The 27,607-nt window shown below is 34.1% G+C and overlaps 2 protein-coding genes and 1 pseudogene across 3 annotated transcripts; 1 reads left to right on the top strand and 2 right to left on the bottom strand.

Moving 5' to 3' along the window:
* Nucleotides 1-2,329: 2,329 nt before the first annotated feature.
* On the bottom strand, nt 2,330-4,245 carry LOC117909430 (annotated as a pseudogene).
* Nucleotides 4,246-4,747: 502 nt separating this feature from the next.
* On the bottom strand, nt 4,748-7,613 carry LOC117909159 (cell wall protein IFF7). Of its 2 annotated transcripts, none has more exons than XM_034823062.1 (2): nt 7,399-7,613; nt 4,748-6,398 (listed from the first exon to the last, which is right to left on the bottom strand). In XM_034823062.1, the coding sequence occupies exon 2, from the start codon at nt 6,374-6,376 to the stop codon at nt 5,054-5,056; it is 1,323 nt and encodes a 440-aa protein (XP_034678953.1). In that variant the 5' UTR covers nt 6,377-6,398; nt 7,399-7,613; the 3' UTR covers nt 4,748-5,053. The 2 variants fall into 2 exon arrangements, with proteins under 2 accessions (XP_034678953.1, XP_034678954.1); XM_034823063.1 differs by lacking the exon at nt 7,399-7,613 and adding an exon at nt 6,483-7,347.
* Nucleotides 7,614-17,455: 9,842 nt separating this feature from the next.
* Nucleotides 17,456-25,647, top strand: LOC117909425 (kinesin-like protein KIN-12F). The gene is made up of 16 exons (XM_034823471.1): nt 17,456-17,821; nt 17,921-18,058; nt 18,325-18,408; nt 18,526-18,651; nt 18,748-18,807; nt 18,905-18,958; nt 19,051-19,143; nt 19,252-19,347; nt 21,208-21,356; nt 21,997-22,146; nt 22,586-22,715; nt 22,799-23,827; nt 23,918-24,007; nt 24,114-24,233; nt 24,332-25,108; nt 25,196-25,647. The coding sequence occupies exons 1-16, from the start codon at nt 17,537-17,539 to the stop codon at nt 25,436-25,438; spliced, it is 3,624 nt and encodes a 1,207-aa protein (XP_034679362.1). The 5' UTR covers nt 17,456-17,536; the 3' UTR covers nt 25,439-25,647.
* Nucleotides 25,648-27,607: the final 1,960 nt, after the last annotated feature.

Raw genomic sequence — 27,607 nt, 5'->3', positions numbered from 1 at the left:
GACATTGTAATATGTACTATTTATCTTTTGGTTAGAATCTTTTACCATGCTCTTTAGTTTGTCATTGTATGGATGTTATTTATGGTTATGAAACTTATATTATAACTACTTTAATATTCATTTCGTGCTATTTTATATTGTGAGTTCATTTGTTTTGTGTAGTAACCAATGGATGATAATAGCACAAGCAGTGGTTCACTATATGAGTCAACTTCATCTTCTGAAGAGGGTGATGATTTAGATGAAATTTTTATTGCTCACATTATGAATGAGTATGAGGAAATATTTTTATACAAGACACCTCAAAGGACATCAATGTTAAGTGGTACACAATTTGTAAGAGATATGATAGAATGTCATTCTCAGACATGCTATGAACTATTTCTGATGGATAAAGAAACATTTATGAACCTTTGTGATCATCTTAAGAGACATGAAAACTTACAGGATACACAATTTATCACAGTTGAAGAGGCAGTGGCTATGTTCTTACTAATAGTAGGACATAATGTGAGAATGAGGGTTGTAGCAGACCGTTTTCAACACTCCACAGAGACTGTCACTCGACACCTTAAAGAAGTTAGACGTGCATTATGTTGACTTGGCAAAATTCTCATATGTCCTAACAATATGACCAATGAGGTGTCTTCATATGTTGCTGGTAATCCTAAATATTTTCCATGGTTTAAGGTAAGAGTTTATAAAAAATATTTATAAATGTGAATTTCATGACCATTATTTAATTTATTTCCTTAATAATAATGAATGTTTGTTGTTATAGGACTGCATTGGTGCAATTGATGGCACTCATATTAGTGCATGTGTCCCAACTGATAGACAAACCAGTTTTAGAGGTAGAAAAACAGTTATAACACAAAATGTTATGTGTGCATGTGATTTTGACATGATGTTTACATTTGTTTATGTTGGTTGGGAAGGAACGGCAAACGATGCACATGTCTTTTTGGATGCATTGACTAGACCAGAAGTCAATTTTCCTTGGCCAAGTGAAGGAAAATATTATGTAGTTGATTCTGGTTATCCTTGTATATCTGGATTTTTGCCACCATATCGAGGTGAACGATATCATTTACAAGAATATCGGGGTAGACGTAATCAACCTATCGGGTATAAAAAACTTTTTAATTACAGACATTCATATCTTCGGAATATTATTGAAAGATGTTTTGGTGTTTTGAAGACCCGATTTCCAATATTAAGGATGATGCCTTGTTATAAGCCAAGTAGGCAACCATCAATTGTTGTTGCATGTTGTACCCTTCATAATTGGATTCGTCTATCAACTCGGAATGATCAATTGTTTAGAGAATATGAGGTAGAAGACCTTTCAATCGAAGGTGAAGAAGAGAGCACAAGTAGCACAAACCATTCAATTGATTTATCAAATGAGAGTGTAGCAGCTATGACAGCTTGTAGAGATCAAATTGCTGAAATGATGTGGGCAAATTATATTAATGTCAATCCATGACTTATCTTATTTTTAATTTTAAATATTTGTCAACACTTTAGTGTTTTGTTAGATTTTATATATATTTATTAACTTAACTAGTTCTCATTAGTGTTATGTGATGTTTGTTGTAATTTCTAATGATTAAATATTGCTTATAAATTTAATTTATAATTATAAAAGTAGGATGGACAAAAGACCCATGTGAAATAGATACATCATATTTTATTTTATTTTTAATAATTTATCAACTTATATAAAAATTTTAAAATTAAATAATTTTTTAAATTTAAATGAACTGTGTATTTAAAAATATTTATAAATTTATAATATAAAGTTACTTGAAGAAAATATTTTATTAATTGGAAAAGAAAAAAAAAACATCTTTCAAACATATTTTTTTATTAACTAAGTCAAACATGTTTTTTTGAGAACAAAAACTGTTTTCCAAAATTCAGTTCTCAAACACAATTTTTTTTTTTCTAAAAACACCAAAAACTGTTTTCCAGACAGTTTTCAAAAACAGCAACCAAACAGACCCTTAGTAGCTACAAACATGCTGGAAGACGTGTGAAAGTTGTTCTGAACTGAGGAAGCTTAAGAATCTATTAAGAAGGCTGTTGAGTTGTGAAGAGATGCTGAAATTGAGGCTGCAACCATAAAACAACTTAGTCAATGAAGGTGATAGAGTTTCATGGAGTTGTTATGTTGCTGTTGCTATTTTATAGGAAATAGCTGTTAGTTCTAGCTATTTTTGCTGTTTTTCTATTGTTTTATGTTGCAACCTTGTGTATAAATGTTGCATTGATCATTCAATAAGAGTAGACATTTTCGTTGTCTCAAATACAGCTTTTGGTAGTCACTTCCAACACTTCTAGATTCTAAAACCTACAGATCTAGTTGCTCACCTTAATTAATCTTAATCACACTACTTAATTGTTAGTCGGTATACTTAGCTTCTAGGATCAATTAAGTCCCAAACTTGATGAATTAATAAGACCATTCTGCACATAAACATTTGTTGGATGCTACATCAGCTACCTTGTTTGCTTCTCTGGAAGAATGTCCATGGAGATAATTATCAAATTGTCTTTGAAGTTATCCTAGCATCTCTAATGAGCATGCAAATACTACCACTGGGGTTTCCAGCCTCATTATTCAGAATAATTAGGGCAATCTTGGAATCCCTTTCTATCTAATGTGTGTCCTCACCTTGTTTCACCCTTGGAGATATGTGAGCCTTCACTGGATTCTTCATCACCACTGGAATTAGAGCTGAAAGAGGACTCTCAGATAGATCAACGTCATCTCCATCCACAGCAGTCCATGCAAAATGCCATATCAAATTAGCCACAAAGTACTCCAAATGAAAAATTCCTAAACCATATCCAGGGCAGATCCTCCTGCCTGCACCAAAAGGCATCATTTTGATCTCCTTAGTCCCAGTTACATCGAACAATTCAACCCCTTTGCCATCTCCACTCGAGAACCTCTCAGGCTTGAACTCCAGTGGATCTTCCCACACCTCTGGGTTGCATGCTATCTCCGCTGCCATGAAAAATACTGCGGTGTTTTTTGGGATATCATAGCCGCCCAGGATTACATCTTCAGTCACTGCATGAGGCACTCCAAAGTGTCCTGGAGGATGACGCCGCAAGCCTTCCAGTATCACAGCCTTCAAGTAGAGCATCTTTTGCAGATCTTCCTCAGTCACGTCATTCTCTCTCTCTCCCATAACGCTGCTAATCTCTTTATAAAGCTTGGTCTGAATATGCGGGTACTTCACTAGGTTTGCCATTATCCATTGCAGTGTAGGGGAGGTGGTATGCGTCCCAGCATTTAGAAACTCGGAGCACAACTAACCAGCTCTCCATCATTAAGCGTTCTCTTCTCTTCAGGCAATTCCAGATCCAGCAAAGTATCTATATAGGCTGTTACACAACCACCAGACTCCTTTTCGCTACCACTGTCGGCTTCGTTTTGTTTGCTTTGCATTTCCTGCTTCAACTGCTGTCTAGCTCTTATGAGAGAGATCAGAACATTTTCCTGATTTTTGCGAAGCTGCAAGAATTCCTCCCACTGCTTACGAAACAATATCTTCCCCAGAGCTGGCCACAAAGTGAGCTTACGGAAACGAAGAAAGCCAGCTAACACTCGCTGCTCAGATATTTCAATCTCTTTCACCATCTTTTCATCAAGTTTGTCACCATAACACATGAGAACTAGTAAGCACACTATGGCAAAGTGGAAGTCATTCAGCACCCGGACAATGCCATCTCCAGTGTTGGAGCTCTGCTGAAGCCCAGTAATGAGGATTCCCAAGACCCACTTGCGGGCACGGGCATATGACTTAAGGAGCGAGGGATGGAGGATTTCAGAGGTGAGATTTCTACGGAGGAGGCGCCAGGTGCGGCCGTAAGGGGCAGAATTGATGTCGTGTTGATTGCTGCTGGTAATTTTGTGGATAGCGTGAGGAATGGGGAGACCGTCAAATATGGTGGCATTTTGGATCAAGGCTTGGTGGGCGAGGGAGCCGCTGGCCACGAAGATGGTGAAGCTGTTGCCAATAGGAAGGGAGACGATGGGGCCATCCTTGGCATGTAGTTTTCGGAGGATAGGCTCCAGTCTGGGAAGGATTTACGATGCCATAGGTATTTGCTGATGATGTGGAAGGCAATTGGCCCCGGAGGGAGCTTCTTCTTGGGTTTGGAGGTGAGAATTGGGAGTAGGAGAGCTGAAATGCAAAGGGAGACGATGAAGAGGAAGTAGGTCTCCATTTTTCCAATGAAAAATTGCAGGCTCAAGGGTCCTAGAAGGAGATGTGTGGGTGAGGATTGATGCACCTCACACCAAGTAGCTAACATGCCACCTGTTGGCATATCTGATAGATTCGTTTGTGATGATATTGATATATGCCAGTTGCGTCGCGGGTTAAGTAAATATCCTCCAGAAACAACCTTCCATGTTAAAAAACAAGAGCTTCTCCACCTTTCCAAAAGAAGCAAAAATCTAACACGAAGAGGGCTGGTCCCAGATGCGGATCTGCAAAGTTCCATCATTGGGTCAAGGTCTGGAAACAGACAAGGGATGGAGGGATGGATACGCAAAATGTGGTGGATTTTGCGAAATGCACAGAAGCCAATATAATCGATACCCTGGCCTAGTTCTGCAGTTAGCAATGAATCACCATGTGAATGAGGGGCCCAGCCCTCAGATCATAGCATCAAAGGGGTTTTGGTAATTATTAAAAGTTGAATTCAGAAGGATGAAGAGAGAAAACACAGAAACTAGTTGCACCACTCATTTTCTTATTAATCAAAGCTAGAAGTTGGAAAACAAGAGAAGAAAAGATCTAAGCTGAATAATTTGATATACACCAACAACAGTTGAAACAGAACATAGCTTGTACCCCATTCAAGTCATGATTTCCCGTCAGCTAAAACATCTCAACATACAAAAGAGAACACCACACACACTGGTTGCTACTACATTATTACACTTAAATACTACTACTACTATCAGTCGTGGTTCTAAAAATCTAAAAAGTCACCACTGTGTCCTCCACTCCACCAGCCAAACAAAAGCTCAGAAGAAAGCTCTACTCCCATAGAACACTCGGGAGTTGTTGTTGTTGTTGTTGTTGTTGTTGTTGTTCTTAGCTGCTTGTAGTTTCTGATCAGAGCTAGAGTTTCCTGAATTAGTTGGTTCAGTTTCAATGTCCATTGGGAGTTTCATCTTTGCCAGAGACTCGGTGAATTGCTGCATGCTTTTCATGTACATGTCTACAATATCCTGTTGCACCATCTTTTGCTCTGGCTCAATGTTCACGGTCACAGCAGGCTTTGCAAATGTATTGCATGGAGCACCACCTGAGGAATCGCTCTCACCATCTCCAGTATCTGCATTCTTCTCCTTTGGAGGTGAAACATGTTCTTCATTTGGGGATTTTGAAGTCCCTGAAGCATCAGAGGACACAGAGCTTGCAGGAAGAGAAGCGGATGGAGATCCATTAGTAGATACACTACTAGGGGGAGAATCAAGCTTTGGAAGTTGGACGGATTCAATAGTACCCTCTGAGAAGCTTTCCACAACCTGAACCCCTAGTTTTTCTGAACTAAGGTGACTATCATTATCCAAAGTCCCTTCAGAGCTACGCGAGTCTAAATTTGTACACGGGATACCAAAATACTCTGAAACCATCAACTGGTTTTCGTTCATAATCTTTGGATCTGGGAACTCAATCGCATCATAATCACTGGGCATTGACTCAGATATCTCAGTATCCTGTGAAGCTTCATTTGTGGCCAAGGCTGTTGGCAGTGCAGGAATTGCCATTACTTCTGGGGAAGCTCCACTATAGGAGAGAGACAACCGGACAAACCCAGCTGGGGAATGGAACAAATCAGTCGAGGAGAGAGAGAACTCTTTCTCTAGCTTCCCATTGTTGAGCAATACTTCTGATAGAGGCACCAAAGCAAACCCTAGCAACTGATCCTCAAGATAATTCTTCACCCTGCTCAGCATCCATATCTCACATTTAAGAGAGGATTCCGTTGTTCGGACACTGAGCCGGAGATTATCATTGAAGACTGGGTTCTGCCCTCCACCATTAATAATTTTGGTGGAGACTGCATTTTCGGGATCACTGGTTAGGCAAAGCTTAGCATAGACATCTTGCTTGTGGTAAATGCATATGTTGTGGATGTCCCTCGCCTGATGTATGTAAACCTCCAGAGACCCAACAAAGGCATCCATGTTGCACACCATGCCGCTTTCCTTTCTGTGAACTTCGATTCCCCCAGACAAGCAACCAGGGTTTCGGACAAAAAGTTCGGATTTCTGCTTCTCTGGCTCAATGGAGACAGGGGAGCTTTTGAATGGTGACACAACAGATTGTGGGGAATCCATGATATCAATCAGTAAAAGCAACCTGGAAAATCAAAGAACAATTGGATTGAAAAATCAAATCACTGCAAAACAAAGCTCCAAATAAGAACTTAAAAACCCAACTATCCTGGAAAATCCTTAGGAACTCAGAGTTGAAACCAAACTGTAAGCTGCCAGAATGCTGGGAACACAAAACCCCAAGACCAAAGAACCAGTCCCCAATTCAAAACACTAACATAGAACTCAGAAGCTCCTACTCTCATAGAAATCCGCACCCAGATCCGCAAACTCAAGTTAAGTTGTTGATTGCTTGTGACTCTTAAAGGTAAAATTCAGGTAACTAAAACTAGCCCACAAATCTAGAACCTAGACTGGCTGAAACAAGGCTAAATTCTCAAAATCCAGAGACCACAGGACCAGGAAAATGAACCTTTCAGTGGAGCTGCTTCAAAACCCAGACCCCAAACTTAACAAGCACGCAAAACCGAATACCGACAACCAAACCCCCAAAACCCAAAACCTAGCATGAGCTGAAAAACACACAAATTGTACAAGACCCAGAACCAACAACCTCAAAAACACGAACAGCTCCAAACCCCAGAAACTAAACCTAAAGAAGGCAAAACCCAGAAACCAGCACCAACCCAAAATCCAAAACCCTAGTCCAAGCTTGAAGTGAACACAGGCAAATTCTCAAAATCCAGAAGCCTAAAACCCCAGAAATGAGAGCTCTCAGATGAACCACTCACAAACCCAGACACCAAACTTAAAAAAAGCAAGCAATCCACAAACAGTTAAGCCAAATATGAACAGATTCCAATAAAGCAAGCAACTTTTTCTTCACAGAAGCACCACTACCGAATCCAAGGAAGTGAAACAGGGAAAGAGAAAACAGTGACAGAGACCATTCGCAGAATTCTAAATCAAACCCGTTCGAATTTTCCCTTCAATCCCTCAAAAAGCACAGGACGCACAGAGAAATTAAAGCAGAAAGACAACAAATTTGATAAAAAACCGAGATGGGTATTCTTTTTTTCCCTCACCTTTTGGCCCCAAAGTCAACCCAATTTCAGAACAATCAGTGGCTCTGATCCAAAACCTGTGAACGGCCCAGTTCGTGAATCGAGGCGTTGATGAAGAACAAAGCAAAGAATAAGAGAAAATCTTTGTACTGAAAATTCTTGGAGGGTTGGGAAGGTTGTCGGAAGGGCTTTGTAGTGGTTTGATGTAGGCGTAGAGATAAGAGTATTTAAGGGATTGTTTAATATACTATTTGTGCAGAGACATTCTACACCGACCCATGCGTCAGTGAGAAGACCAATGAGATGGCATATCAGTGGACAACGCAGGTGGGGCACTCTAACTGGAGCCGCTCTGCACACACTGCCCTTCTTCTTGGATTTTTGTCCTTAATTTACGCTTATTTGTCAAACCCCCTTTCCATTTCTCTAATATAATATATACTGCACATACAAGGTTTTTTTTTTTCAAATAAAAAAATCATAAAGCCTAGCCAGATTTGTCAATAGTAGGTGGCTTATTTTTATTTTTATTTTTTATCACTAAGTTTAAATATAATCTAAATTTGTAGACACTCTAAATAAATGTGAAAGTATCATTTAAATTTTACAAGACATTTTATTATTAATTTTAAGAATATTTTTTAATAAAACAAGACATTTTAAGAATATAATTTAGATAAATTCATATTTTTTAATTAAGAGTTAAATAAAAATTATTATTAATTTTACTTTTAAAAATAGAAAATAGTAAATATATTCAAACCATTTGGTAGCTTTCAATTAGGTTTTGTTACCATAGATCCAATAATCCAAATTCCATAAGAAGACAAAAGCCCATAAGAAGACAATGAAGCTTCTCAACCCCTTTTTTTTTTTTTTTTTTTTTTTTTTTTTTTATAATTTTAGCTCAATGTAATCCAAAAGTTCTATTCATGTAAATCCATAAGTTTTATTGAAAATCATCCAACTTTATGTCACTTGCAATGTAAAACCATTTTATTTGCATGTTCTCATAATGGATAGAGCCATAGCACTAACATGAATCTTTGCAAAAAGGGAATGAGTCAAGGTTCAAGGGATAAAATCATTTATTTGGTAAATTAGAAAATTCAATTTTCTCTCTCTCTCTCTCTCTCTCTCTCTCTCTCAAAAAAATAGAAAGAACATGAAGTATTAGTGACTCATAGGAGGCTTTACTTAAAGAAAAATGAGAAAAATAATATATAATGTAGGGATAGTGGAAGCAATTGACATGTGTTGTATGGGGATTTGGGTCAATCCAATAATAAATAAATTGGAAGCAATGTTAATTATTGTGGCCAAGTGAGATGATTCCCATAATTACATTTGGTAAGAGAATTCCACCACACAACTCATGTGTCGAGAATCATTGTTATAGTAGGTTGTGTGACAGATGAAAGAGACTACAAAAAAATGTTGCAATAGAAGCATTGTTATAGTAGGTTGTGTGAATGGTTGTAGGATGCAAGTTGTTTGAATGGTTTCTTGGATGATCGTAATACTATATAAGATGATTGCAATAGGGATGTGGCAACAATGGATATGCAAGGATGCTGCAACAATTGTTGTTCGTATGCAGGCAACGAGAGATATGCTACAACAATTATTATTCAGATGTAGGCAATAAGGGACATGTTTGGATGATGCAATAGTTTTTGTTCGAATGCAAGCAACAATGGATATGCAAGGATGTTGCAATGGTGGTTGCTCAAATGCAAGTAGTGGGGATGTTTCAATAGTAGCTACTCGGATGTAGGCGACAATGAGGATGGAAAAATGCAGAAGAGAGTAGAATGTTTGAAGAAGGAAATGGATGGATATAAGCCTTTTATAGGTAGACTCCAATTGGACTCTCCTATAAAGGTTTTGCAGCCACAACAAAATTAAATTTTAAAAAATTATTAAATTTGATTTAACCAAAACATGTAAGCATGTTCATGTTTTGGCTTTTTTGTTGCAAATGCATAGGGTTGATGAACATTAAGGGTTCTCGAGCTAAACCATTTGAAAATCCTACTCAAATGAGCTTGGCCCCCCTAGGCATGCAAGGTTCTCACTCTCCTCCCCACAAACCAATGAGAGTAAGGAAGTGAGAATCAATATAAACCTAGAAAAGGTTTCATCCCTTTCCAATGTGGGATTGACACCTTTTGTTTTTGTACCCAAACACAACTCACACACTCTTTTATATTTTAAGATTTTATCTCAAGGTTATCACTTTTCTCCTACTTTCACTCACATGCATAAATATAAATATATATGAAAAATGCTAAAGTCTAAGTACAAGATAACTCTAGTCAAGAAAAATTAGAGATAAAGTTACTATAACTTTGTAATATTCTAGGTTGTCATACTTTGGGATCAACTATAATGTGTTCAATTGATTTTATATTAGAATAATTAATTATTTGCTAAAGTTAATAAAACTCTAAATTAAATAAATAAGGATAAAATATAAATAAATATTTCCTAAGATATTTAATGAAATTAATCAAACAAAAGAAGGAATGTTTTTGAAAGTTTCACAATCTAGTGTCAAATCCTTTGAGAGAGAGCATTATGAAATTTAAGGTTTAGGATTAAATTCAATCTATGACCAAATCAAATTTAAGGCTAATACTTCATCCAAAACTTAGATTTTTCTCTTTTAAAAAATAAATTCTTAAACCATCAAATGAATGAAATTAATTATTGATTCAAGGTTTGACTTTTTAACCCTTTCTACTTTTTGTAGCTTCCTTTTGAGGCAGATAAAAAGATCAAAAGATCAAAATAACTAATGATTAAGAGTTATCAAAAGTTACTAGTATCATGTAATAATATGTGAAACCAAGGTTTGGTTAATCTCGGTTTTGATGATAACAAATAAGGTTTAAAACTAATGATTACATTTCAAGTGTGATTAGGCAAGATGATTTCCAAAATAGCAATTACAAAGAAAAATCAAACAAAAAAGAAATCATTAAGAAAAAGAAGACCTCAAAGAGAAGCGTTTTTCAATACCCAAGCTTCATAAGATCTCTTTGTAAGGTTGTTGGTGCACTAGGATTTTCATGTATTACATTCTTTACTTATGCACCAAAATCATCCAAGATTTATTTTGTTTTAAATATTTTAAAATTGGAAGATTTCATGTTTTCAACTAAAACATTGTGTCAAATGTTTTTCAAACTTGTTTAAAAGGTTTTTAAGTTGAAAAAGTTGGTTGTTGAGCCAAAATCAGCTCAATTGGTTGAACTGGATGAGGAATCAGTCGACCCCCAACTCAACTGGTCGAGAGGTGCAAAAAAAAAAAAAAATTCTTTCTTCCAGAACGGTTGTTCAATCGGTCAAGGTTCGGTCAATGGGCGGTTAAGGTCCAATAGTCACCTACCAACCATTAAATGCTAACGGCTAGTGTTGACCGGTCGAACTCCTAACGACTAGTTTGGTCGTTTTCTTCAATAAAAAGGCCATAATCTTCATTGTTTCATAAGCTTAACATTTCTTGAATATATTTGAGCCTTGAGAGAGTGTTTTTGAGTGCATCATTGTTTTAAAACTTGCATATCATTAGTGCATCATTCAATCCTAGTTTTCTTGTATCATTTGAGCCTAAAATTTTGTACTAGAATTTTGTGAAATTATTTGTAAATCTTTGAGAAGAAAAATCTAAGTGTGAGGTATCACTTAGGGATTCTTAAGTGTGGAGTATCACTTGAGGGGTTGTTCAAGAATGGGGTATTTCTTGAGAAGTGTAAAGGGTGTTTGCAGCCAAAAGTCGAAGATGATGGATTAGAACCATAATCCAATTGTATTGCTCAAAGGCTTGGTTTAGAAGCCTTGAATTAGTGGAACCTCAAGCTTGGGATTGAAGCTAGAAGAGAGTGGATGTAGGCCAGGTTGCGTCGAACCACTATAAAATCTTATGTTTGCATTCTCTCTTCCCTACTCTTTTACTTTATATGCAATTGTTTTTATATTGTTTTATTATATATTTGCATATAATTATCTCTTGCATTCACATAATTTAAATTTAGAAAAAAAGATCATCACCCTATTCACCCCCCACCCCCCCTCTAAGGTGATTACCTTAGATTGGATTAGCCTAATTTCTCTAACATAATCTAATGTATTATTCTCTAATACAACTCACAAGGATAGAACTAAAGATTCTAAAATTGTAATCCAACTAATCATTAATCTCATATAAGATTCTATAATTTATTTAAGGTGACCTAACATATAAGATTTATTCCTACCAATTAAACTTTGAAAACAAAATCGAACCATTCAATACATTACTATTGCTTACTACTCTTATTTGGGTTTTTCACCTTTATGTTAGCATCTTCATATCAATCAAATTAGCCAAACATGACAGGAGACTTCTCCTTACAACTCATATTTAGTTGCCAAGAAAATAAAATAGAAAGATGGAAAAAGCAAAGAAAATAAAATAAAATAAAATAAAACCTAAAACTTTATTGAAGAAATTCAAGAAGAAATATCAATCTCTTTTTTTCATTTCCCTTCTTCAAATTAAGAACTACCTAAAAAACCTAAAAATTGAGTTTTTATTGTTTCCACAAAAACCCAACACATGACATGTTCCTATTGGCTACTTATTTTACAAATTACTACCTAAAATGACTAAAAATAATAATAAAATCATGATTTCTAATTGTGTCGGGCCCACTTAGGGTAATTAAAGTGCCCGAGATGAAATTGTCGAGGTCAAGAGGCAAAACATTGAAGTGGTAATGTGTGATTTTGAAATTTGAGTCATTTTGAAATGAATTTCAAAATCATAAGTTGAATTTCAAAATCATTTTGAAATAATGATCATTTAGTTATGCCTAGTTGTCTTCAAATAACAATAACTTTTTCGTTTCAACTTTGATTTATGAATTGTATAAAGTGTTGGACTCATGACTTCTAAAGCTTTGAAATGATATATAGTTTCCCAAAATTAACATTATGAAGTGCTCCATATTTTGTCTTAAATTTAAAGTATATGTTGCTACCAGATTTTGAGTTCCAAATTTTTATGTGAACTTGATTTGCAGTCGTTTCAAACCTCTTCCATTATGACTGCTTGTTCTCTATCTTAGTTCATAACATTTGTTGCTGGTATTTATGTCTATGTCTTGTTTATCATGCTTTTGTTTGGATTCTTCATGGTTCACAAGTCTCGAGTCTCATAGTTATGCATGTTTAACATCTTCTACTTATTTGGTTGATAATAACTTTTGCACTTATCATTTTTTTCATCTCTTAAACCTAGATTAAACTCAAAATAGAAGTTAAATCCATAATTAGAGTTTTAGCATTAATTTAAGTGAATTTGGATGATTTGAGTTTTTTATATTACATAAATTATATCATAGTATATAAATCATATCTACATAGTTTAAAGTTGAATTTTAATAATTTTATTTCAAATTCAAATAAATTAATTTTTCAAAATCTAAAATCTATGTGATGATCATCTTAATAAGTTTATATATATATATATATATATATATATATATATATATATATATATATATATATATATATTGTATTATAATCAAGAAAAAAATAAAATAAATATTTTTAAATAAAAATAATTATACTTATATTATTATTATTATTATTATTATTATTTATATCTTTAAATACATGCAAATTACGTAAATTATCATTTTATATTAAATGTATTTTCAAGTATTAGATATTATTATTCTATTTACAACTTTCATCATATATGTATTGTTTTTTTTCATAAAAGAAATAACTTCAATATTTGTATTATTACTTACTTTATCTCTCTTTTTTTATTTATTTATTTCTATAAGTTTTGAGATGATATTCCTATGATATTCTCATAAATCCAACAATATTTCCTTCTTTCTTGATATTTTGATCCTTGATTCAAAGTAAGTGCTATAAAAACTAAACTAAATATCGTCTAAAGGTTGGTGAGTCGTAACTACTCTTTTTATATATTAAATCTTTTGATCATCCATAATTGATTTGATCATCGGAATAGGAGTCGGACTTTGGTAAACATCCTTCAAAGGTTGGTAAGGCTTAACTACTCTCTTTACATATTAAATCTTTTGATCATCGATGATTGATATGATCATTGATGATTGATATGATCATCGGAGTGGAAGTCAATCTAACCGACTTTCTCACTCTAATGTCCTTCATGAATGTAGAAAAACTAATCTGAAGAATCCTGTAGGGATCATATTGCAGAACCATCAAAGATGATACATATACAATGAATGGTATCTCTCAAATAATATGAATAGATATGAGCGATATATGTAAAGTGTCAAATAGTTATTTTGATAATGACTTCACATAAATTAAAAACGGGAAGTCATTTTCTTGTATCCAAAACATCATTTTAGTTGTTAACGTCTCATTTTCTTCTCAATGATAGGAAAAAAATAAAACTAAAAAGATACACCAAAATCAAAAATGATAAATTAATCAAGATTTGCCAAAAGCAAAGTTGTACAACTTGTGAGAGAATTCACACTTTTAAGTACCAAAACCCCCCCACTATGTTAGAAAAGGGAGAGCACTATCCATTCTTTTTCTTTTCTTTTCATTATTGTTGGGCCCAATAAAAATGCTTTCCCACGAGGTGTTGTGGTGTATTTTTCAAACTAAAGTCCTATGATAAAGCCAAAGTGGTAGAAATCAAAGGCCAATTATGGTGGGCCATGGGCCCTTCAATAAAAATCACTTGGAGGGGCCACTCCTTGATGGCCCTTAACTATCTCCTTGAAATTATAGGATCCTTCCAAATTAGACTTTTGGGAAGGTGGCCTACTTGGCCCCTCCTCTCTCACAAGGGGGGTTTTATTTTTCCCTTTTCTCAAGAAGACACTTGGCCTCAATACCCCTCTCCCTTGATGGAGATATGTGGACTAATTTTCTGTCCTTCACCCTCTTTTTCCTCTTTCCTCTTTTTTCTTTTTCTTTTGAGAATGATGGAAAGGTATGGGACTTATTTGAGTAGAATTTCTTGAATCACATCCCCCCTTTTTGTTAGGCACCCAATAAAATCCTTCCAATTTTTTTCCCCCAAAATTAAGTGGTACACTAATTAGGGGGTTGTTTGTGGTTTGTAAGTGGCTAATCACTAATGTAGAGACATGGAGACATGATGTAAAATTTATTTTATTCACCTAATCCCACCACTAAAGTAGCTTTGGAGTGGTTCTTTGAAATTTAAAACTTAAGATCAACTTAGGGCATGTTTGGTCCTCTTGTCTCTACTTAATTGATAATAATAAATTGATACCATAGAAGAGAATGAGAGGAGAAAAGAGAGATTGGGGTTTTTTTTTTTTTTTTTTCTATTTTTTCTTCATGAAATATTGAAACAAATGATTGATAATTATTGTAATGTAAATTAAAACAAATAGAAATCAAGAAACTTCCATTGGATACCAAATTTCCTCCTAAGGGGAGAAAAGTAAACAAATCTTGACTCTTCTAAAAAATCATTTATAGATAAGATAGAAAACATAAAAGCAAATTGAAAAAGAGGGCATCCTCTTTCTCCATTGAGCCCCATGCCATCACTATTAAATGATATGGTTGAACCCTTGAAATGTTGCCTTTGACTTTTAAATGCCCATGTCCCTGTCCAACACTTACCCCAACTCACATTCTTCCTCAACCCATTTCACCTACATGTGAATTGGATCAAATTGCTACTTTTCACCTCTCCCACTTCAAAGCTTGTGATCCTTCCCTTTTCTTTTCTTTTTTTATTTTTATTTTAAATGTTGGAAATTAATTTATTTATTTGTTTTTGTTAATTTGAGAATAATTACCCATGTTAAAATATTTTTTTCTTTTTATGTCTATTCATTTTAGTATAACCTAGACTTTTTTTTTTTTTTTTCCACTTTTGGAAGAGGGTGGAAAATTATAGAGTTTATGACACATCATTAGTTTGGGTGGACCCAATCATCAAAGTTTCTCAATAAAAAGAAAAAAAAAAAAAACTGTTGTAGGAGGTGGACTTTGACTTGAAATATATAAGGCATGGAATTGTTCAATTTCAATAAATACTCCAGGCAATAGATTGAATGAGATTAGAAGAGAAAAAGCATACTCTAGAAAAAGGCAACAAGTCTCTTCAAGACTCCCTTTGGATTAGGGAAAGTATGAAAGAAAAAGAAGGAAAAAAACAAAGTAGGAATCCCTTTTTTTTTTTTAGTCTACAATAAAAAAAAATGGAAAAAAAAAATATAATAGAAATTATTTAAATTTTTTTCATATTTTGAAAACTAATAAGGAAATAAGATAAATAAATCTGAAGAAATATGGAAGATAATTTTATTAAATGTAAACATATTTTTATATTTTTCTTTTGTTTTTCTTTTTTACATCATTTTTTTATATATATTTTATTTCTCTCACATTTTTTAAGATTGAAAAGAGCTTAAGGCTATGTTTGGTTTCCATAAAATTTAAGGGAAAATGTGAGGGAAAGAAAATAAAAAGAAAAAGTGGAAGAAAAAAAAAACAAAGAAAAATGAAATTAGATTTAAAATTAATAAATTATTTTTGCATGTTTTTTTAAACTCATTTAAGTTATTTTTTTTTATTATATAAAGATAAATAATTTTAAAATATATAAAATTTTAATTAATTTTAATTATATTTTATTTTCTTTGATATTTTGTACGTTAAAATCAAACATAAAAATATGTTTGTTAGTGTTTCTTTTCTTTAATACTTTTGGAACCAAACATACCCTAAAGGATTGCTTTAGAGATTGGATGCTAGTAATGTATAGATTAGTCTCATTATCATCTTTAGAGCAAATATTAGGCCCAACCCAATATGAGCTTGCAGCTTGGTATGAGGTGGGCTAAATGGTCATAAAAGAATTAAGAAACGGGCTCATATTTGGCCCATTAGCCTAGCGAAGTAGAAGGCTTAAAGTCCATTGTCTTTGGGCCTTGATTGGAAGCTCTATTTCAGTAACTTCATGGGCTTGTTGCAGAGTTGCCTCCTCAGGTTTTCAAAAAATTGGGCCCCCAAGTTTAGACGTCAGGCATGCAGCTGTAGCCTGTAATCACTAAAACAACTGACAGTGACTCTAGCTTTTCTTTCAATCTCCGCTCCACAACGGCTCTATATTTGAATATAACAAATAGACCAAATAGTCCCTCCTTTTCTTCCAAAAGGACCAAGCCCTCCAAGTTTAAGAGGTTAATGAAGAGGCAACCTTGAATTATTACTAAAGTAGAGTGCCAAAGGTGGGTCCATAATCATCATACACGAAGAGATAGCACAATAATGATGGCTCATTAGTCTCCAACTATGAAACAAATTCAAAATCATCGAATCATTTCACCTCCTTTCATCCAGATGTTTTCGAAACTTTTTCTCAATTAATTTTAGTGAAAACTTATTCTTCTTAATAAAAATAATTTTTCACAATTCACACGGTGAATGTTGTTTAAACTTTTGCTCGACTAATTTTAGTGAAAAATTATTCTTCTTAATAAAAATGACTTTTCCCTATTTTAAGAAATTTCTCTTAATTTATCGTGTTGGCAATGCTAATCATCAAATTTGTTAAAATTTATAAAAATCTATTATAGTAATATTTCTCTTATTCCAATCATAACAAAACTTTAAATTTATTTTTAAATTTTTTTACCTCATTTCCTTTTTTTTCATCTCTTTAATTGAGCTTAATACAACAAATCTTTATTTATAGTGACACTAGATTTGTCCAATTAATCAAACTCGGTTTAAATTAAATTTGTTGGGGTAAAATATAAGAAGTCCGATATTTCAAAAGACTACAAAAGTTTTAAATCAATATTCTAACTAATTCAAATTTAAATATAGGGAAAAAGATAATTTTTTCCTAAGCAAGAGTTGAAATAAAGAGAAAATGATAGATTTGTCTAAAAGTCACCGTTTATTTTTACTTTCATGAAAGCAACCTAGGAAAAGTAGAGGAGAATTGGGTCATTTACATCCTTTCAAACGTTGAAGAAACCCTAATGGTATAAAATTCATTGCCCAACGGTCATCATCCTCCACACCATAAACGTTCTCTCCTCTACCCTCTTTTCCACATTCAAATCTCTCTCTCTCTCTCTCTTTCTGCAAGGCTGCAACCATGAAATCCAGCACAGAGACCTCCGATAATCGCTTTCTCCAAAGCCTCTCAACTTCATCGCTCCGCAAGCTCCTTCCCAAATCCAAGCACAAATCATCCTCATTTCGCACAAAGCCCAAATCTAACTCCGAAAACACTGATCCCAACACTCAACTGACTGATTCCCAACCTCTGCCTTCCGTCACCAAGCAATCACCACCGGAGCCAATTTTTTCCAAAGAAGTCACCAGATCGGACAGCCAGAACGGGCTACCGATGCCTCCGGAGCCGGATCCAACCGTCAAGGTATCTTCGAAGCTTTGATGTTGAAGCCTAATTTTGAAAGTGTGTTTAACTTGAAGTTAATTTGACTGTTTTGCGTGATTTTTGTGCTTTGTGTGGTAGGTTGTGGTGAGAATTAGGCCTGTAAATGAGCATGAGAGGGAGGGTGAACGGACGGTGAAGAAACTTTCTTCAGATACATTGTCGGTTGGGGATCGGAAGTTCATGTTTGATTCAGTCTTAGATTCGAGTTCGAAGCAGGTACTAGAGAATTTATGTTTTACATTTTTATTTTCAGTTATAAAGAGATTAATTGTCTCATTTGGTTGCCGAGAAACGTAGAGAAATGAAAAAATAAAATAGAACTTTGAATAACTAAAACCTCTAGTCAGACAAATATGTCAATCATTTGATACATGAGATTCGAAATTTCAATTCTCATTTTTCTTTCTCTCCCACGGTTTTCTGGGCTGCCAAATGAAGGATAAGAAATGACTCATTCGCTTCTATTTCATTTTTTTTTACAGGAAGATATTTTTCAGTTGGTTGGCGTGCCCTTAGTTAAAGATGCATTAGCTGGTTACAACACTTCGATTTTGTCATATGGACAGGTATCTATAGAATATGTTCACATTTTTTATTTTTTATTTTGCTATTTTCAAAAGAATTTAGTAGATTTATTCAACTGTTAGTTCACAATGACTTGACTTCTTTGAATATTTTGCAAGACTGGAAGTGGAAAGACTTACACAATGTGGGGTCCCCCAAGTGCCATGGTTGAGGATCAATCCACCAGCAGTCACCTGGGCATTGTTCCTCGAATTTTCCAGATGCTGTTTTCTGAGATTCAGAAAGTAGGTTTTGTTTCTCAATTTTAATGAAAAAGAGAAGATGAGGAATGTAAAATTGCGATTCATGACAATTTTTTTTTCTTTTTAATTATAATATAGGTACAAGAGAACTTTGTAGGCAAGCAGATAAATTATCAGTGTCGGTGTTCATTCCTTGAGGTACATCTAAAGCTCCTCTTGAGTGCATGTGCTTCAACTTTTTAGTTTCAAGTATTGTAAGGTGTTAACGCAATGTGTCATGGATTTATTCTCACAGATATATAATGAACAAATTGGGGATTTACTAGATCCAACCCAGAGGAACCTTGAGGTAGAGATCTTTTTCATTCTTGACCTTTTTCTTTATACCTATGTGGGTTTAGATGCTTTATAGTAATAATGGGATTGGTTAAATTATTTCAGATAAAGGATGATCCCAAAAATGGGTTTTATGTTGAGAATTTGACTGAGGAATATGTGACTAGCTATGAGGACGTAACTCAAATTTTGATAAAGGTAGACAATTACATGACTCTTTTTGGATTGAGTTCCTTTGTTGGGATTTCTGCTTCCCATGCTCTTCTTTCGCTCATTATTTAGTTGAGCTTTATTTCTATGATGCAGGGGCTTTCAAGTAGAAAAGTTGGGGCAACAAGCATAAATTCAAAGAGCTCTCGATCCCATGTTGTGTTTACTTGCATCATTGAGTCTTGGTGCAAGGTATATAATTGCTAGTTGGAGTTTCATAATTTCAACTAATTACTATTAGGAGTTAAGACATTATTTTGTGAATAGATTTTATTGTTTGTTATAGATTTCTTATGGAATGACAATTTTCAAGGTTATGAAGTGTTTCAATTTTCATTCAACCCATTATTCATGCATAAACCGATAGAGATAAAGATATTTAATTATGCACTTATGTGTATATAATTATGATGGTCCTTAGATCATGCAATATATCTAAGTTAGTATATTGTGATATTCCACATTGAATATGAAAAAAAGTTATTGATACTGTATAACTAGCATGGACTCCTCTTATGGCGTTAACACATTTTAAAGCCGCAAGAGTTCCTTTGGATCCAAAGCCAATCCCTTACCTCAAAGTGGATCTTTGTTTGTTTGGCCTTGTAAGGGTGTTGTCTATTTAGCATGCTCTCTTGTGGGATACAGGAGGGAGTAGATCATTACTGAATAATATCAGAGCTATAAAGGGTGTCTGTTTGATTAGTTCGTAATCTTGTAGGACACAGGAGGGAATGGGTCACTACTGAATAGTATCAAAGCAGTGTTTATTGAGACAACCCTGCAATCCTGTGGGACATGGAAGAGAGAGTGGGACACAAGAGGAAGTGGGTCTGGGTCACTAATTCCAGTATCAAGGCCCTAAAAGAGTAGGTTATTACTGAATAGTATCAGAGCTGAACTCCTCTATTTGTTTCAACGCCATAAAGGGTGTCTATTTGATTAGCTCGTAATCTTGTAGGACATAAGAGGGAGTGGGTCACTATTGAATAGTATCAAAGCGGTGTTTATTTGGACAACCCTACAATCTTATGGGACATGGGAGAGAGAGTGGTACACAAGAGGAAGTGGGTCACTACTGAATTAGTAACAAGGCCCTAAAAGGGGTGTTTGTTTGAACAACCCAGCAATCCTATGGGATACAGGAGAGAGAGTAGGTCATCATTGAGTTGTGGGACACAGGAGGAAGCACTATGAATAGTATTAAAGTCAATCCCCAACCTCGATGTGGGTCAAACTCCTTTCTCTGTTTGGCCCCATAAGAGGCGTTTGTCTACTTGGTCTTACATGATTGCGATATCCCACATCGGCTGTTAGGGGAAAAGCTTCTTTTAAAGCCGGGAGGTCCTTTTGGACCCAAAGTGAACAATATCTAAGCAGGAGTGGTTGGTTACAATATTACCTTCAGCTTTTTGGTGTATTTTGTAATTCTAGACTCACAATTGTTGCTTGCATTTTTTTTGCTTCAACCATGACTCTGGTGGCATATGCTCATTCTGTGGCTCTGCTTGATAGATGAAATTTATACCGCCTCGATCCAACTGAAGTCTGGATGCAATATTTATATTTTGGCATATTAGTGGTTATAAAGTGTTTCAATGTTCATTCTATCCGTTATCCATGCACAAGCTGAAGATGTTAAAACCATGCACTTATGTGCTGGAATTATGATGATCCCTTGGATCAGGCAATAATATCTAAGCTCCTATGTATTACTCTCAGTCTTTGGGTACACTGTATGGACTCACAATTGTTGCTTGCATTTTTTCCTTCAACCATTAGTAGCTTATTCTTTTGCTCCTGCAGTCCCTAATGCCTGATAGAATAAATTTTTGTCGCCCAGATCCAAATGAAGTCTGGATGCAATCTCTATATTTGTATAGCACACTTGATCAGTGTAAAATCCAATTATGTGCCTAATGTGGATATATTTGTTTTTTTTTTTTGGTTATTTTGTTATTATCTCTCAATGTTGTTGGCCGTATTAGCAATTTGATTATTGCTTCTTCTGATATTCTCCATTTTTTCTTTTGGAAAAAACTGTTGCCTCAGGAAACCTCATCAAAATGTTTTGGTAGTTCCAAAACAAGCAGAATCAGCCTTGTTGATCTTGCAGGAATGGAAAGAAATAAACTAGATGATGCTGGTATACTAAGAGTACGGGAAGGCAAAAATGTAAAGAAGTCCCTATCACAGCTTGGGTATGACCCCATAACCTTGTAATCCTTATTCATTTCCCTCCAGGTGAAAGATGGATACTGCTAGTATCAGGTTGTTCGTATCAAAACTGTGCATTTTTCTCTTTTTCCCTTTTTGTGAAAAGAAACATCCATTTTAAAGAAAATTCTATTCAGGATTGAAGTGGGAAACAAAAAGAAAAATAAAAATCTTTATATAAATACTTGTTGAAGTGTACTGCCCTCAAGATTCTCCTTTTGGTCTATTCTTTATTTGAATGAATGAGTTCAGTGGAACTTCTTTATTTCAGATCTTTCCTTTCCCCTTTAAAATAATATATTTAAATGAAAATCTTTGAACTTAGTGTTGTATGTTTCAGTTTTGATTCTGCTGTTATGATTGCAACCAAATTTCCCTTTATTTCATGCCGTAAATAAGTTTTTAACTTGGTAGTAACACCTCACACATGGCTGCATTCAAAATATATGTGATTATTTATTTTCTTAGAACTTCCATGTCACTAGCCATGGTCGATTTAGGCTACTGCTTCATGATAATACGTGTGATTATTAATTTTCTTAGAACTTCAAAGTAGCTAGACATGGTTGAGTTAGTTTGCTGCGAGCTTCTTATAATTATGACTTTGGTATTTAATGGGTGCAGGCTCTTGGTGAATGTTCTTGCTAAAGGAACTCAAATTGAGAGGCCCAAAGACATTCCTTACAGAAGTTCCTCTTTAACACATATGCTGCGAGAATCGCTTGGTGGCAATGCCAAACTAACAGTTATCTGTGCCATCTCCCCAGATAGCAAGTATGTGAACTTATAACTCTTGTCTATGTTTTATTGTGAAGCATGATTAATAATGATTCAACCCGTCAGGATATTAACATTATGATGTTAGTTGTAATGCTTCTGTAGTTAGGTGTTAGTGCTGGTGGTGTCAGCACTACTCTTTGGTCATTCCCAGTATCTTCCCGCTGCCCATGATGGCACTGTTAAATAATAATATCCAAAATTTGGTTTCATGTCAGGCAGCTTAACCTGATAGCTCATGAAGATCATTGTAAGCAATTGATGAATGACTATCCGATTGAGTCACTTCATGTTGTAGATATTCCCTAAAGTAAAACAAAAAAAGGATTGCTGTTCTACTGATAGTGCACACTGCACACCAGTACCACAGGCCCCTAGTGTCTTTTCCTTTTTCTTTTGTTACTTTCTGAACAAAGGTTGTCTTTTTTGAATGCAGGAGTAATGGTGAAACACTGAGCACACTCAGATTTGGACAGAGAGCAAAATGCATATCAAATGAGCCAGTGATAAATGAAATAACTGAGGATCATGTCAATGATTTGAGCGATAAGATTCGCCAATTGAAGGTATCATCTTGTCCTTCAGGAATTTGTGTGTGATTTTGATGATCAAACTAAAGCTGATAAAATGTGCATTTTGTTGGCTGCAGGAAGAACTTATAAGAGCAAAATCAGATGTATATAATTCCACTGGAAGTAACAATGGATACTTTAAAGGGAGAAATGTACGTGAAAGCTTGAATCAATTGAGAGTAAGCCTCAATCGCTCCTTGCTTCTTCCCCACATAGATAATGATTCTGAGGAAGAGCTAAATATCGATGAGCATGATGTAAGGGAATTACATCTGCAGCTAGATAACTTGCATAGTTCTTGTGAAGATCAATCAAAGGACTCATCTGATGACAGAGATTCCATCCATTTCTGTTCCCTAGAAGAAAATTCTGAGATGGACTTGATGAGTGAACCTGACATTAGCTGTCAAGAAGAAGGTGAAACAGGAGAAATAAACTTGGAAATACCTCAGAAGGAACTTCCTCACAACAACATGGCCACAACTATGGATAATCCTATGGATGTCCCTTCAAGAACTATGAATCCTGCATCCAGAAGTAGCCTTTCAATCAGTTCATGTCGTCAGTCTCCATTTCTCCAAGACCCTACATTGTCTGAGTCTCCAAGAATAGGAAATTCCCTGAGGAAAAGCATAATTTTCTCATCAAGCTCTTTGGCAAGTCAAAACAATGCTTCAAACAGTTTCAAGTTGAATTCAGATGTATTGCACCAGTCGCTCAAACAAAGTGATCAGATTCGATCCTCTTTGCAGTCAAGCAAGGTAATTCCAGGCCCCACTGAGTCACTGGCTGCTAGCCTTCAAAGAGGTTTACAGATAATTGACTATCACCAGCGGAACTCTGCATCAAACAAATCTTCAGTTGCCTTCTCCTTTGAACACTTGGCACTGAAACCATGTCCAGAAGTAGAGAAAGTTGATGCCTCTGTTCAAAAATTTCCGGAAGAGAAGCCATCTCTAGATGCACCATCTGCTACTTTCTTGTGCACTTCTTGCCGGCGAACAGGATTTGATGGCTCTGATGAAGTCCAGGATAGCTTGAAGAGATGGATTGTAGCTGCAGATGAATCAGGGAATTCTAATGGATTGGCCAATCCAGTGCACAAAGTATGTCTAGACTCAAGTAACTTGAAAAGCAATTTGACTCTGTATTCTTTTTGTGATCTTTGTGTAAATTTACGTATTCTGTTTCTCCAGTCTCAGGGTGCAGAAGCCATGAAGAGGCAGAAGGAGCTAGAAAACGTTTGTATGGAGCAAGCAGCTAAAATTGAGCAGCTAAACCGTCTGGTGATAATTTATTGCCTTGAATATGAAACTCTGTTTGTCTGTCGAATAAAAAAAAAGGCATATCAATAATTAGTTTCAAATTTATTAATAATTTGAATTCCTGCAGGTAGAGCAACTGCAACAGAGTTCCACCACAAAACATAGCCAGGAAAGCAATACTCTTCATCTTGAAGCCGGTAACAATGAAATAATAGCACTTGGGGAGATTAAAAATGAAGAGTACAAGGTTAGTCATTATCCTCCCACTTCTTTTTTTGTTAGTGATAATTCAACCTCATACTATTACATTTAACAATTCTGTCATTTTTTGGTGAAAATTTACAGCTTCTGAAATTCCATTGTGATGAGAATCATGAACTAGAAATTATAAAGGAAATAAAGGAAGTCCAGGAAGAAACCAAGCGTGAGTGCAGGAATACATCCTTTGACATGAATGAGAAAGAAGCACTTCTTAAGGAAATTCAAAGTTTAAGGAACAAGTTGGAGTCTGATGCATCTGCAAAAATGTCTACTGAAAAACTGAGATCTTCTTTGCTCTCACGTTCCATTCAACTGCAAAAAAGTGTAGATTCTCATAATAATAGCGAGGAAGAACTAGAGAGGGAAAGGCAGAGATGGACAGAAATGGAGAGCGATTGGATTTCTCTAACAGATGAACTGAGGATTGATATTGAATCCCACCGCAGGCGGGCAGAGAAGATGGAGATGGAGTTGAGATTGGAGAAGAAGTGCACCGAAGAGTTGGATGATGCACTTCATAGAGCTGTCCTTGGGCACGCTAGATTTGTTGAACACTATGCTGACCTACAAGACAAGCATAATGAGTTGGCTGAAAAGCACCGGAATATCATGGAAGGGATAGCAGAGGTGAAGAGGGCAGCTGCAAAAGCAGGAGCTAAAGGCAATGGCTCTCGTTTTCACAAGTACCTGGCTGCAGAGCTTTCAACCCTGAGAAGGGAGAAGGAGAGAGAGAGGGAACACTTGATAAAGGAGAACAAGAGTCTCAAACTTCAACTCAGAGACACAGCAGAAGCTGTTCATGCTGCAGGGGAACTCCTTGTCAGGCTCAGAGAAGCTGAGGAAGCAGCCTCAGTCTCTGAGGTAACTAACTGAAAATTCATTTAGTTATTAAAAATTCTAGTTTCTGTCTAATCCAATTGTTCATGACCTTTTCACACATCTGTACAGGACAACTACAATATGGTTCAGCAAGAGAATGAGAGGTTGAAAAAGCAAATGGAGAAGCTAAAGAGAAAACACAAGATGGAGATGGTGACAATGAAACAGTACCTTGCAGAGAGCAGGCTGCCACAATCTGCAATACTGAATAGGGAGGATTCTGATATAGCAGAGAACAACATGATCCCTACTCCAGATGATGATCAGGCATGGAGAGCAGAGTTTGGAGCTATATATCAGGAGCATTACTAGGTAACCCTGAAAAAATATCAAAGCCTAGCCAATTTAGAATAATCAGACCCTACTTGGGTCCAAGTTCCAACCAATACACAATTCATGAACACCTCTAATTCTTTTCCTATTTGCATTTTTTACCTGCTGTGTGATGTGTAATATAAGACTGATATGATTTTTCATGGGATATCAAACTCTTGATAATACTTGGAATTTACATTTGTAACCATTTTTTTTGTTTTTAAATTCAGTTGAATACTTGCCCTTACTTATCTCTCTCGTCACATTCTTCCTATCATTTTTAATTTTAAGTTATAATATTAAATTATTTTATCAAATATTTTTTTGAGAGGTTGACTTTCTTCTAAATACGATAAATAATTTCAACGCGCTTTGTTAACCAAATTTTTATAAACTTTATGTGGAAATAATTATTTTAAAAAATAATTTTAGATGCATAAAACAAAATAAATATAAGCACTATAATAATAATAATATTTTTACCTTGATCCATGATTACAATAACACTTTTGAAGTGAGATTGAGTTACAAAGAATTGTATTGTCAATGTCTTCAACTTACTACTCTCATATAGTGGATGGGTAATATATGTTGTTAAAAATAAAATAATAAAATGACATAAGAATGAGAGTGTGGCTTGGGACCTTAACTTATAAAAGTTGTACATCTTTTAGTTTTTTGGGAGTTACACTCATTATTTACAACCATTATGTACAAATTTATGGGGTAATGGTGGGTTATAAATTTGAATGCATATATATAATTGTATAGATTATACTTTTCTATTTTTCTCCATTACTCATAAACATAATGTACAAATTAAATTTCATAATTTATTTACATATAATTTATTTCTTATTTATAATTAAAAAATAATATTTACACAAATATAACTTATATATGACCACACGAAAAAAAAAAAGCTAACAATTTGATTATCTAAGTAAATTTTTAGTTTTTATAACTTTTTTTATTTCATATGTCTTTTTGTAAAATAAAGATTTTTATTATTTTCAGACTAAGAGGTGTCTCGTTCAAATCAAATTTATTTTTTATTTATTTCCTTAGTGTTATGAAATTACAATTCTTAAAAAACTAAAATAAAATATCATAATTATTTTTTAAATGATTTTATAAAAAAAATGATTAAAAATAATACATTATTTTTATTTTTACTATATAAGTTTTTTTTTCTTTTATTTTGTTGCAATTTTTACTCTATAATTTATTTTCATTGATTTCCTATTAAATATTATTACTTTAAAAGAAATACTATATTTAGTTATTAATTTTTTTTATAGAAGGAAAGAAAATGGTGAATAAAAATCCTAAACTTTTAAGAAATAAATTTAAATTATTAACAATCCACTTTTTCAAACTTTCCTTTTTTTTTTTAGAAAATATTTTAAAATTTTCTATTATATTTTCTTTCCTGTTTTTTCTTATCTCATTTTCCTTGAGGATTCTGATTTTAGAAAATATTTTAAAATATATATATATATATATATATATATTATAATGAAGCAAATTTAACAATTTATTTTTTTATTATTATCTACTATTTATGATATATTTTTAGAATAATGTTAAATTATGTTTAATCATACATTTACATATAATTTATTTCTTATTTATAATTAAATTTATTAAGATAAAATATATTGTAGTAAAAGTGTTGGATTTATGAGAAGTATATTGATTGAAATTTTTTCAAAACTAAAATTGACCTTTTTTACAATAAATTCTTTATTATAGAAAATAAAAATAGAATTTTTATTAAATTAATTATATTCTTATTATTAAAATTTTGAAGCTAAGAATGATGGTTAAAAAATAGTCATTTACATTTTTAGAGAATAAAAAAAATTATAATTTTAATTCTAAAATACGAAATTGTATTATTGAACAAAAAATCACTTCACCTAAATAACATATTTTTATAAGATTAAATTTGTAAAAATAAATCCTTTTCAAATTTTACTTAGAACCCTGATAGTGAATCTAGGAAGCGTTTTTAATATTTCTTATATTTGAAAATTTTTATTATTTAATTATTAAAAATGTTAGAAATACTTTTTAAAATCACTATCAAACGTACTTTTAAAGCGTGTTTAATAGTGATTTTGGAAAGTATTTTTAATTTTTTTAATATTTAAAAAATAAAAA

This window comes from Vitis riparia, chromosome 19 (genome assembly GCF_004353265.1).
Source record: "Vitis riparia cultivar Riparia Gloire de Montpellier isolate 1030 chromosome 19, EGFV_Vit.rip_1.0, whole genome shotgun sequence".
Lineage (NCBI taxonomy): Eukaryota > Viridiplantae > Streptophyta > Magnoliopsida > Vitales > Vitaceae > Vitis > Vitis riparia.
Note: the sequence above shows the minus strand (reverse complement) of the source record. Positions and strands in the feature narration are given on the sequence as shown.

Bases quoted from the DNA above. Each gene is read 5' to 3' on its own strand.
- LOC117909159 (XM_034823062.1), bottom strand. From the start codon at position 6,376: ATGGATTCCCCACAATCTGTTGTGTCACCATTCAAAAGCTCCCCTGTC.
- LOC117909425 (XM_034823471.1), top strand. From the start codon at position 17,537: ATGAAATCCAGCACAGAGACCTCCGATAATCGCTTTCTCCAAAGCCTC. The intron at 17,822-17,920 runs GTATCTTCGAAG...TTTGTGTGGTAG, and splicing joins AGCCGGATCCAACCGTCAAG to GTTGTGGTGAGAATTAGGCC. The intron at 18,808-18,904 runs GTACATCTAAAG...TTATTCTCACAG, and splicing joins GTCGGTGTTCATTCCTTGAG to ATATATAATGAACAAATTGG.